This window comes from Belonocnema kinseyi, chromosome 5 (assembly GCF_010883055.1).
Source record: "Belonocnema kinseyi isolate 2016_QV_RU_SX_M_011 chromosome 5, B_treatae_v1, whole genome shotgun sequence".
Taxonomy (NCBI): Eukaryota; Metazoa; Arthropoda; class Insecta; order Hymenoptera; family Cynipidae; genus Belonocnema; species Belonocnema kinseyi.
Window position 1 is genome coordinate 38,791,930 of NC_046661.1, and position 13,357 is coordinate 38,805,286.

Genomic DNA, 13,357 nt, shown 5'->3' on the forward strand with positions numbered 1-13,357 from the left:
TATACTGTAATTATTACAAAAAGTATTAAATATAATAGGTAGCTATAAACATTAAAAAAAGTGAAAAATGTTATCAACTTTTTGATTTTAAATAATAATATTATTATTTCATATTTTGCGCATATAAGTACTCTGTAAATAAATATTAGTATAAATGAAAATTCAATTTAAGATTAAAAGTGTACGAAATGAAAGGTGCTAAAATGATGAAGAAGCATGCATATATAATACAGAACTTGGAGCTACAGAAAAAGAACATGCGAGTTAGCAGCACAAAAAAAGGAGCTGTTCGATTATAAATCCCTTTTCAATCCAGGGCTTCGTCATCTTGCCCCCTTGTGTTAAAGAATTTCAGGCAAAAAAACTAGACTTTCGGCAAGCCAAAGACGACGGCTTACCATTGAAATTGTTCTTGATATACGAAGCAATTTTATAAATTTTTTTCTCCTTTAAGGTAGAAACGATACGATCCGTCAACCCAAAATAGTTAGTGGAGGCTTTCTTAGCTATTCGCAAAATAAATATACATAATTAACAAAAAAGTAATTAATCAATGAAAAAGAAGAAAATTAAAGTATGTTAAATAATTTAATTTACAATAAATTATAAGATAATAAACTAATAATTAGGAAAAACAAGTAGAGTCGAGGGGCTAAGCACTAGCGACTTTTTGAAATAAATTACAATTGCAATGAATTCATCAAATATTAATATCTAATATAAACTTCAACTCCAGAATTCTAGAGCTCCCCAACTCCCCTAAAAAATCTCTGAATTTCTCAATAAGAAGCATCTGAAAACTCAGTCTTCCGAATACAAGGACATGATCACTTTCAGCTTGCAAATTTTGGTCAATATAGTTACCAGGCAAAAGATCCCGAAAAACAGTGTTTTTCGGCCTTCTTGCACTACATTTTCCCAGATATTCTTTCAAGATTATTTAATGCCATATATTTTTCAAAATTCTGAAATATTAAAAAATTTACTTTTTACGGGGATATATTTGTAAATACTATATCGTGAGAAACGAATAAAGATAGGAAGGCGCTTGGAAGACACAACAGGAAAAGTGGTAGAAAAAATGTATCCTGGCTTTGGATAGGTGTTATCTCGTACCGACTTTACGAACCTCACAAAATATCAGAAATGATGAAGTTTAAGAATATTAGCTATTCTGATTTTTTGTCAATTAATAATATCTTTAACTATTTCTATCCAATAGTTAATATAATATACAGGCATAATTTAAATACAAAAATCTTTATTGTTTATTGCAAATTGACGCAGTTAAACTCTGTGCACATTTTGGCTATGGGAATTTATGAAAATTTGCGGAAATGTATGTTACTAATCGATTGGCTAATTATTTTGGACATATATAGTTTATATATAGAGGTCAAAACATCAAAATGTATACAAATGAAAAATATAATTGCCTTCTCCGTTAAATATAAACCATACGTACCTTTTTTACCTGAGTGAGCGTTCACTTTACACAATGAATAATAAAAACAATATACTAGCCTTGGAATGGATTGAAACTTTGGATGACGAAAGGCATGAATCCGGCAAAGGTAAAAGTAAAGTTTGAGGCGCTGAAAGGAGACTGGGTGTTTGGAATGCTATAGGAATGCTATATAGATATTTGATGTGTATCGGAAACAAAGAAAAAGGGATGGAGTTCAAGAGCGAACTTGAAATATGGTCAGGAGTAGATAGTGAATCAAATGTCTGATTATGAATTAGAGAGCAAGGCAGAATGTCAAGAAGCATGGATTTGTATCTTCCATATTGTTGTGGGTTAGAATGAAAGTGAGAATCAAAAGATTATTTTATATAGCGTGCTACGTCACAGCTGATGGTAAAAAGAGAGAAGTAAAAGATGCATTCTCATGACGTATTGCTTAAAATCGAAACCGACAGTTTTATTGAAAAGAAGCTTTCAGTTGTGAGAAAATATTCTCTGAAGATGATCACGCCGGGTTGACACTTTTTTTTACCCTTTCCGAATTGAATTGAGACAGTGATAAAAAGTAAATACTAAATTAAAAAGTAAACTGATAAAGTACCTGAGTTACTAAATATAGGGGGGGGGGGCATGATGGAAAAAATCATGCAGTTCCGAAAAAATTATATTTTAGTTATAAGGCTAGAATTTCATGGGCTCTGAAAAGTTTCTTAAAATTGTGACAAAAATGATGTATCACTTTTTTAATGTGGAGTCGACTTTTCGTTTTTAGGTATTGACAAAGAATAAAACTGACATTTTTGTTGTTGAGGCATGAAGATATATATATATATATATATATATATATATATATACCTTTCTTGAATATCATAAAAAATAGTATGATAAAAAAACTTTATTTTTAATGGATATAAAAAAGTAACTCGCCAGTTTGAGCGCGTCTAGGACTATTAGTCCAGACGCCATACCTAGTCCTGTCGGATCTTATATGTCGCCATAATATTTTTAGTGATTCGTATGCAGAATGATCTCCTGATTCCGAATCGGTGTGGTACGTCTTCGGCAGATTGCGCGTTCTCGAGATATTCGCAATTAATCAATTTTTTTATTACTCCCGATTAATGATTTTCCATTCAACTTATTTCGATTGTTTTTTCTGCACTTTATTAGCTCAGTACAGGACGAATAAAAAACGTTGAAACATATTTGCTCTCCGATGAATATTTATTGCACAATAGCAACTAATAGGCGAAAAAATTGGAAAAAATTCTATCTGCCATATCTCAAAAAATATGATCTAAAAGAGAAATATTTTTTAATTTATAAAAAAATCAGCTAAAAAACACACTTTTTATAATAACAACTATTTCTCTAAATTTAATACTTTCCTAGCAAAATTGAGTTTTATTGGGTGAAATTCTGCGGTGTGATAATAAATAGTAATTTTTAGTAAATTAAATTCATTTTAGAGACCACTAAAACAATGATGTTAAGAAAAAATTATTTATACAAAAATTGTAACCTGTAGAACAATCTAAATTTCAATTATTTATCTAAAGTTCTATATGCAGTGGGAACTTGGCACGAAGCTTAAACAATCTTAAATATTATTTAAAATTCAGACATAGAATTTAAATTTCTTAATTTTTATTTATTTAATAGTTATCAACTTTTTTGGGAGAGTTTGACAATGGGGCGATAAGTGATGCCGTAAACTGGAAATCTTGCTAACGACCGGCCAGATCAAAAGCCATTTGGGTCCAATCGTCGTAGATACCAAGCAAGGGTTGGGGGCCCACTCAGCCACAATATTAGACACTGAATTATTTTTCCAGGAAAACTGATTTAATTGTGAAAAGAAATTGTGCTTGGTTAAGGTAAAAAAATGATGCAGAATCATGTATAAGATTAATATTATGAAATAGTTTTTTCATGTACTTTATTATTGTATATGCAGTTACATATCGTGTCAGTATGAATAGTAATATCTCTAAATTATTTATCATTCATCTAATACATTTATGGTATCGTCGGTGTGGCCATTTTAATCGAAGAAGAAAAACCTCAGAAATTTTCCGGTTTTTTCCCAGTTCGCAAAAATTTTTCATGATCAATAAAATAAACAAATCTCATTTCCAAAGCTAAAAAAATTCCATTTGAAGTAATAAAAAATATATTACAAATTAAAGCACTAACACTTTTCAATTAAACAATTTAAAACGAAATGCAGATATACTGCAAAATCTAGAATTTTTATCTTTTATAAATTATAGAGTTCAAAGATTCAAATTCAGATCCAAAAATATAAATCGGCATTATCATTTTTACTGTTTTAAGTGGAACATTCAATCAATGAACGTTCAGATTTTCAAAATTAGATTTTTTAAAGAAATTTTAAGTTACAAACATTAAAAATTCAAAAATTAACATTATTTAACGCAACACTTCTAAAATTAGAAGTTAAATTATTTTAAAGACTAAAACATCCTTGAAAACCTTCATCATTTTGTTTCAAAATCCAGAGAAATATAGAATTTAATTTAAACTTTTTCAAATTTTAAATAATTTTTTCAGAATTTATAAATATCTTTCAAAACTAATGACTTTTTTTATACAATTTTTAGAAAACCCTGCTTATTATTTATAGAAAAAACTAGAGTTACTTTAAGTTTTAAAAAGTTTCAAAATTAATGTAAAATTTAAAATGATTTTAAATAATTTAAACGAATTGTATGTTCTGACAACATTCGCCTATTCGTATCGAAATTTTCGAGCATTTGCTGCAGCCTCATTTAAAACAAAATGTAGATTTGTGCAAATTTCAAATACAAATTTTAGAAGCTTTTTAAGAATTCTAAAAGGCTTCAAAATAAAAAATAAAAAATTTTTTTAACATTCCAAGGAAACTGTAAAATGATTTCTTATGTTAAAAAATATTTTAAGAAAATATTTTCAAAGATTTCCACAATTTTCAAAACAGAATTTGGAATATTTTAAAGGAATTTTTTTAAGTTACCAAAATTTTTTGAACATGACAAGCAAATTTTTATTTATTTAAAAATATTTTTTTTAATTGTTCTTACAATTCAGAGTAAATTTTATAAATGTAAAAAAAATTCCTTCGAATATTCCACATTCCTTTTTACAATTTTGGAAATCTTTGAAAATCTTTTCAAATATTCTCTTAAAAGAATGAGAAAAAAATGAAGAATCAATTTTTAATTTACGAAGAATCTTAAGAAAATGTTTTTATCCTTTTGAAGCCTTTCATAATTTTTAAACAGCTTGTAAATTTTTAATTTGAAATCTGCAAAAATATACCGAAACTTCGGCACTGATAGCCGAATTATGTAGATACATACGCTTCCTTTAAATCACTTCCAATTTTTTCTACAAAAATGAAAATTAAAAAAAGTGAGACATTCCTGAGTAGAAGAAAAAATAGTTAAATATTTCAATGATTCGAAGAAATATCTAATTTCGAAGTAAGTCTCCCATTACTTTAATGTTTTTATTTTTTTTCTGAAACGTTTTCTAGTTCCAAAAGGAAACTTCACCCTAAATTTTCTGTAAAATATTAAAAACTGAAAATAATTTTCACCCTTATTTAATTTTATTCTGATTCTAGTTTTTCAAGGAAATAAAAGAAAATTGTTTTTGTAGAAATTAATTAATTTCTTATTTCTTATAACAGCAAAATAGTTTCACAGGGCCGAATGGACCCATGAACCCTTCTTCTAGCATTTTCTATTTCCACGCCTATGGGGTCCGAACCAGCCGGCCAGATGAGCGCTTCCAAATGAATAAAAATTAAGAAATTTAAATTCTATGACTGAATTTTAAATAATATTTAAGATTGTTTAAGCTTCGTGCCAAGTTTCCACTGCACATAGACCTGTAGATAAATAATTGGAATTTAGATTGTTCTACACTAGGTTACAATTTTTTCTTAACATCATTGTTTTAGTGGTACTTTAGAGAATTATCATGCTAAAATTCAAACATTCATAACTTTTTGTGGAAAAGTTGTTAGTATTTGAAACCCCGTAATTGATTATTCATACGTCGTTGCTTAAATTTAAACAATTTCACCATAATTTCACAGGAACTTTGTGTCTGGGAACAGCAACAATATATTTGAGCAAAAATATTGTCTCTAACGTGAATTCAATATACTAAAAATTACTATTTATTATCACACCGCAGAATTTCACCCAATAAAACTCAATTTTGCCAGGAAAGTATTAACTTTAGAGAAATAGTTTTTAATATAAAAAGTGTGTATTTTAGCTAACATTTTCATAAATTAAAAAAATATTTCTCTTTTAGATCATATTTTTGGAGATATGGCTGATGGAATTTTTTCCATTTTTTTCGCCTATTAGTTGCTATTGTGCAATAAATATTCATCGGAGGGCAAATATGTTTCAACGTGTTTTATTCGTCCTGTAATGAGCTAATAAAGTGCAGACGAAAAATCGAAATAAGTTTAATGGAAAATCATTAATCCGGAGTAATAAAAAAATTGATTAATTGCGAATATCTCGAGAACGCACAATCTGCCGAAGACGTACCACACCGATTCGGAATCAGGAGATCATTCTGCATTTGAATCACTCAAAATATTATGGCGACATATAAGATCCGACAGGACTGGGTATGGCGTCTGGACTATATAGGGCGCGCAACTGTGTTTTCTCGAGCTTCGCGCTCGATCATATATTTACATCACGCTACGAGCTAGGCCTTTGTAGTTCTTCTCCATTTGTGGGCAGTGCTTTTAAAATTGAAGGTCAAAGCATCGGCAACTGTAATTTAGTGATTATGAATTCTCTTTTGTTAAAGCTCCTTTCAGCTTTAACGAACACATTCTCAATACGTATCTCGTGCTTTGCACTCGATTTTGTCAAGAAATACGTACTTTTCTAAATTATGTTCAACTCTATTATATCAAATGTATAACATATTATATTTATTTCTGCACCTCGGTTGGGGATGCTTATTCAGATAATGCAATATAAAGTAAAAATTTCATTTTTGATGGTTACTTTTTAATATTTATTTCCTATTTTGAGAAATGTCTATCATTAAAACTAATTCACATTATTACAATTAATAATATATGGGCGTCCGTATGAAAAGGGCCCTTATGGCCGGTCTGGAATTACGTATAGGAGCATATAACCGGATAAATTACCGGCAATTCAGGCCCAAAATGAACCATCTAAGTTAAAATATGAGTCACCGGGACCCACTTCCAGTTATTATTTGGATATTAGTATAGTACCAATTAATTAACTTTAGGTCCCAGTATCATTCCCCACTCAAACCTAAAAATAATAGTTTTAACCTCGACTTAAACTCGAATATCTTCTAAGCTAGAAGCAGCCATAAGGGTCCTTTCCATGCGGACTCCCAGATATGCATTGGCATTGACACACAAGTGTTTTCATTGTATTATTTTTATAATTTTAAAAGTGCGCATCCTATTAAAAAAAATTTTATCAAACATTTTATTGCAACTTGTGTCGGTTTTCCATTGATTAATTTTTTTTTCAATGTTCTTTTTTACGATTCGAACTAAAAATACGCATCCTAGCGTAAGGTGGTTCTGAGCAAATTTGTAGATATAATTTAGGTGAAAAGTTCCTTTAAATAAAATGTTATTGTAGCTTTTGTTCTTTTTCCAAAAAGTTAATTTTTCAATCTTTAATATCTTTTGAAAAGAATGTTTATAACAAATTTTTTAGATATTTTTTGGTTAAGGGTGTTGGTTATATCCGACTTTGAATTTTTTTATAGGTACGACACTGACTCAATATATATTTTTTCTGAAGGATTTGCGAAGGAAAGAAAGATAACTAGCATGGTGGCTGATCACAAATACAGTAACAAGACACACATAGGGCATGTCAATTTGCTCTGCATTTTTCTTCATTTCGCAACGTATTTGGCCAAATTTACGGTCAACATCATCAAGACGTAGCCCTTTGAAAACGTGGTATATCTCGAAAATTCTTCTATTATGTCAAAATTGTGAGTAAAAAAATAATTTTGCAAACGATTCTAACCGTTCAAATGCTGTGGTCTGTTATCCGCTGATTTCTATCTTTCGCAAAATTCATATTTGTCGTGAAAATAATCATTTCCTCAAAACATTTTTTAATTTTTCAACATTTTATTGATCCGAGGATCTCGCAAAAACCCCGGATATTCGACAAGTTTTCTTTCCTTAGTTGGCAAATCCTTCGGAAATAATATATATTAAGTCAGTTGGATTTAAACAAAACCCCTAAACAACTTTTGTCTTTTCATTTTTTTCGTCTCTTGTTTCGTTTTTCCAAAAATTAAATTGTTTTATTTCTTAACATTTTGTACTATTAAATGAAAATCTGCTCATCCAATATAAAAATGGTTAATAACAGATTTGCAGATCCTTTTTGGGTGAACAAAGTACCCCGTAGCTAATGTACATGAAATGGGTTTCGGTCGATTTTGATTAAACTTCGTAAAATTGTAGTTCTCAATGTCTCGATCAAAAGTGTTATGAGACACAACGCCTGAAAATGGACAGTTTTCGAGTTATAGAGGGTTAAACATCCAACCCTTTTAAGAAACATTACTAAAAATCTAAAAACTGCAGATCTGCGAAAAAAATGCTCCCTGTGAAAGTTATTGGGCTCTAACGGGGAAATGCAAAGAAAGTCATGGCCTTAAGACACAGGTCATTTTTCATGTCATTCAATGTGAACTTGTCATTTATTGCTGATATTCAGCCAATAAAGACAAGATATGAAGAGGAAATCAATATAGAGCCCATAAAGGCAAGAAATTAGAATGACTTAATCAACAGCCAGCCAATGAAGGCAAGTCATGAGTGCGATTTAGTCATTATCTAGTCAATGAAGGCAAGACATATGCGAGATTTAGTCATTATCTAGACAATGAAGGCAAGATTTGTTCAGGATGTTGTCAATATCTAGTCCATGAACATAGTTCAAAGAGAAAATAAAACAGAATAACAAAAGCACATGCAGCAATCTGCCTCGCAGTATCGTGAATGTGTACGCAGAAAGCAATCGCCAATTAAAAGAAACAAAAGAACAGCCAAAACAAGTGTACCACACTGGCCCGCTGTAACGAGAATATGTACACAGAAACCAGCCCCATGCATCGCCCCCACTATTCTGTTTTCTTACGATCCGGAGGAGAATGTTGGTCAAACTAAGCCAACAGATGGCACCACAAAAAGTACGTCTGTCTGTTTCATTGAATTGCATTAAGAAAAAGGCAAAATAATTAAAAACTTGATGCTGTTTGCAAATAAACAAAAAAAAAATAGATGAAAAAATAAGTCTAACTATTACTAATTATTAAAAAAAAAAGAAAAAGTCATGAAAATATGTAGCTTAATATGAATAAAATTTAATTTTGAGATACGTTTTGAAAGCAGTTCAAATTATATATTTTTGTGATTTATTTTGCTCATATTATTGATTTTATTATTTGTTAAAGTTAAACAAAATTATTTTTTGTTGAAATTATTAATGCAGCTAATGAAAAAAATTAATAATATTAAAGACCTCAATGACAAAAATATTTAAAACATATACATGATCAAAAGAATTAATAAAAAATATATGACGTATATTGTATATTGAGGGAATAATTTGGTAAAAAGTTAATGAAAAGACTAATAAATGAGAAAGTGGATTTAATATTATTTAATTCAAAATCTCCTTTAAATTTAAATTTTTAAATAAAATCATTAGGGGCTGAATGCAAAGAGAAAAAAGCTTTAAGAATTAAGAAATAAATAAATTATTGAACTGTATAAATGTATGTATGATGTTTGGTTCAATTTAAATAAATATATACATTATATTAAATCCATTTTCTCATTTATCATTCGTGTCATTGACTTTTTTCCAAATGATTCCCACAAACATTTTAATTACAATTACCACTACTTTTTAAAAATATTTCCTTCAAAACTTGAAATTTTTAAAATTTCAAAGGAACAAAGATTCTTTACTTTGCAACATAAGTTGTAGTCTTACATATTCTAATTATTATTATATTTATATTGGATATAAGTAATATATTTTTCATTAATTCTTCTGATCATGTGTATGTTTCAAATATTTTTGTCAATGAGGTCTTAAGTATTATTAAATTTTTCATTAGCTACATTAATAATTTCAACAATAAATAATTTTGTTTAACTTTAACAAATAATAAAAACGATAATATGAGCAAAATAAATCACAAAAATACACAGTTCGAACTGTTTTCAAATTGTATCTCAAAATTAAATTTTATTCATATTAAACTACATATTTTCATGACTTTTTCTTTTTTGAAATAATTAGTAATAGTTAGACTTATTTTTCCATATATTCTTTTTTGTTTATTTGTAAACAGCATCAAGTTTTTAATTATTTTTGCTTCTTCTTAATGCAATTCAATGAAAAAGACAGACCTACTTTTTGTGATGCCATCTGTTGGCTTAGTTTGACCGACATTCCCCTCCGGATCGTAAGAAAACTACTACTTCATACACATACAGGGTCGTGGCAGGGGGCTGTCAGAAACAAATCGCCCATCCTTTGTGAACACAAAATGACTCGCACAACAGTGATAGCAGAGCTCTCAAGTTATTGTTCTTATGATTATAAAAATAGTAATGGGGCTTAGCACACCTGCGCGCTGCGCGCGCCAGCTACCATTTTATATTTTTTTGTTCTTTGTTTTATTTTTCGAGGGGGGGGGGGGGGGGGGGGTCAAGAATAGCGCAAGTTACGTGAGAGTCAAGAAGGGCGTGTCTTGAAAACATCCTTCTCATGATTTTCCTTCATTGGTTGACTGTTGACCTTAAAAAATGACCTGTGTCTTAAGGCCATGACTTTCTTTGCATTTCTCCGTTAGAGCCCGATAACTTTCATAGGGAATATTTTTTTCGCAGAGCTGCAGTTTTTGAGATATTTGGTATAATGTTTCTTAAAAGGGTTGGATGTTTAACCCTCTATAAATCGAAAACAGTCCATTTTCGGACTCTGTGCCCCATAACACTTTTGATGGAGACATTGAGAACTACAATTTTACGAAGTTTAATAAAAATCGACCGATCGTCCTTTATTTTTTTTACGTACCTTTTGTCGATTTTCAAAAAAAAAAAAAATTGTCCTAATGTTATTTTTTAACGAATAAGACAATAAATACGCTTTTTGTCAAAAAATTATTCATGACAAATTTAATTTAAAAATTGTTCAATGTTGTTTCTTACGAATAAAGCAAAACCTACACATCTTTCCAAAAAATGATTGTGAAGAAATTTGTAGCTATTTTCTGAATGAGCAAGTTGTTCCATTCATTTTTTTAATAGCTTGTACCGTTTATCAAAATATTTAGTTGTTTTTTCATTTTTAATGTTGTTTTTTTACGAATAAAACAAAAACTACAGATCCTATCAAAGAATGAATAACAACAAATTTGTATCTCTTGTTTGGATGAACAACTTTTGTCGTATCGTGCATAGTTTGGCCGCAAAATGGAATTTTTATTTTTTATTATTTTTTGTGCAAAAAAGATTTTATTTTGGTTGACCACGAATCGAACTTTTGACAACGTTAAATGCACCGAACGCTAGAGAACGGCACAGGTCTAATTCTTCCAAAATAAAATTGTTTTGTCAGGGAAGTAATTATTTATAAATAGACTTCTGTTGTGTAATTTTCTGAATTTACAAAAGTTTAAGAAGAATTAATTCCTTCTAGTTAACATTAATTTTTTCACATATATATTTAAAAAAATAAAAAAAATTTTATGGGAACGTAATCACGCAACACTAGACCCCTGTTCTTATAACTCAGTACAGTAACACGAATTTAAGATAAATCAATGTTTATCATTAAAAAATAATCGATTTAAAATAAACGTTATAACATGGCATTTCAGGTCAAGCTAAACACTAATTGGCTGACGGAGATTTGTTTCATGTATAACTTAATTGCATTAATCAATGACTTTTCATCTATAAAAGCATCCCCCTTGACAACTGCAATAATGGTAATCTTAGGAAAAGTTCTTGAACATTTTCATAAGATTCACTGAATAAGTGTTACTATGTATACAATTCTACAATTATATTACATTCAAATTATTTCGGAATTGTACTTTATTAATTAAAAAATTATCTTTACTGTTTCTGAAGAGATTGATTTAAAATAAATTTATTCAATGTTTACTTGAAAATGAAAAATAAGAAAATCTTAAAAACGAAATTACTGAAATGGTAGATATTAAAATGTTAAGAAATTTATTTTATAAATTTGTGCACTGTTTCTGTGAATCGTCTTTCTTTAAAATCATTGGATGTATTCAGAAGAAAAAAAATTGAAATTGTGTTCAGTGTGATTGAAAATAATTTTTAGAACGAGGAAATTGCATCTTGTACTGGATTTCAGGACAGAAAAATTACAAAAAGATAAGTTTTTATCATTTATTGAAATTAAAGCTTTCTTGATTTTGATTTCATGATATATTTCAAACTGATTAACTGTTAAATGAACTCTCAAGATTGTTTTATTTCTCAGAAATTTTAAAGACCAAAACATAAATGTTGGTAATAATTCCTCAATAATGAACTTCAAATTCAATTCTGCTTTTATAAAATACTAGCATAACATACAAATATTTCTTATTAGATTCCTATCAAAATTTCCGTGAAGAGGAAGCCTAAAAGGCCTCGAAACATGTTGGGTCCTCGTAGTATAAAAAACAAGGATAAATAATAAAGAAGTGAGTGAGAGAGAGAGAGAGAGCTGGTTTTAATGCCTACTTCTTTTTTCTCCTTCTTTTTTCAATTTTCATATATCTGTATCTAATGAGCCGCTTTACAGTTTTTAAAACCTCCTTGTGCAACTTTGTTGCATAATTTGTTTTTTAAAAGCTTGTGTTAGTTTAAAAAAATTGATTTTCGATTTTCCAGAAAAATTCCAAAAGTTAAGATAATCTTTTAGGGTATTCAAAATACAACGTTTTTCTTTATCTGACTTTTTTCGTATCGTCCGTTTTTTGGCTTAAATTGTTCATTTTGGGAACTTTGCAAATGCTATATAACTCCTGGCATAATCTCATAACACGCGCATCATAGCCTCTAACTTTTTAAATTCGAATCCAAATTGGCTCGCTAACGAACTTGACCTTCAATTTAAGACATTAGAAGAGTACACAAAAGGCCAATACAATCTGTCAATTCCTTCAAAAGTTACCGTGCTAACAGACTAAAAATCTACATACGCACATTCGCGAAAACTTACTTTTCCGAGTAAGGGGGTCTCAAAACGTGGATATTTGATAAAAACGGAGGGATGAGATGGTAAAAATACAATTTCAAAAAAATCCTTTTGACAAGATGTGTATTTAAATTTTTGAGAATTTTCTCGTCTAAGCCCCAATTTTCGGAAAATTGTCGCAGTTACTTCCGTTTTCGTTTCCACACTTCAGATCGAAACAACCGATATTCTATCATATTTTATTTATTGCTTAAATCATTGATGATGATTTACATGAGCCAGCAACGCATTAGCAATACATTAGCAATGCAGTATTCGCAACAACAGACGATAAGTAATTATTTTATGTACAGGTACTCAGGTAGTAATTGTGATATAACGTAATCTCTCAAAACAAAACCTCGAAAGCAACGAGGGCAAACACACCGCCAAATAATAAATTCTTACTAGCATTCCTTATCATATTATGGTATAAACATATATATATATCTATATATATATAATTGAAAATTTGTCATAAGGACAACCGCAGGATTTCGCCGGGAGCGGGTGCTAATCTGAAAAATTGCACCCGCTTCCAGCGAAATCGCGG

General features: G+C 29.5%; 1 protein-coding gene across 5 annotated transcripts in view; it reads right to left on the bottom strand.

Annotated features, from left to right (window-relative positions):
- The window catches only part of LOC117173108 (DENN domain-containing protein 5B), a 216,468-nt gene that overhangs the window by 12,467 nt on the left and 190,644 nt on the right, over positions 1-13,357 (bottom strand). For 3 of the 5 annotated variants that reach the window (XM_033361499.1, XM_033361498.1, XM_033361500.1), the window contains exon 13: positions 399-506. The exons of the other annotated variants lie outside the window; for them this stretch is intronic. In XM_033361499.1, the coding sequence (XP_033217390.1) occupies positions 399-506 (108 nt within the window). The remainder of the gene's footprint in view (positions 1-398; positions 507-13,357) is intronic. 5 annotated transcript variants of the gene reach the window in all.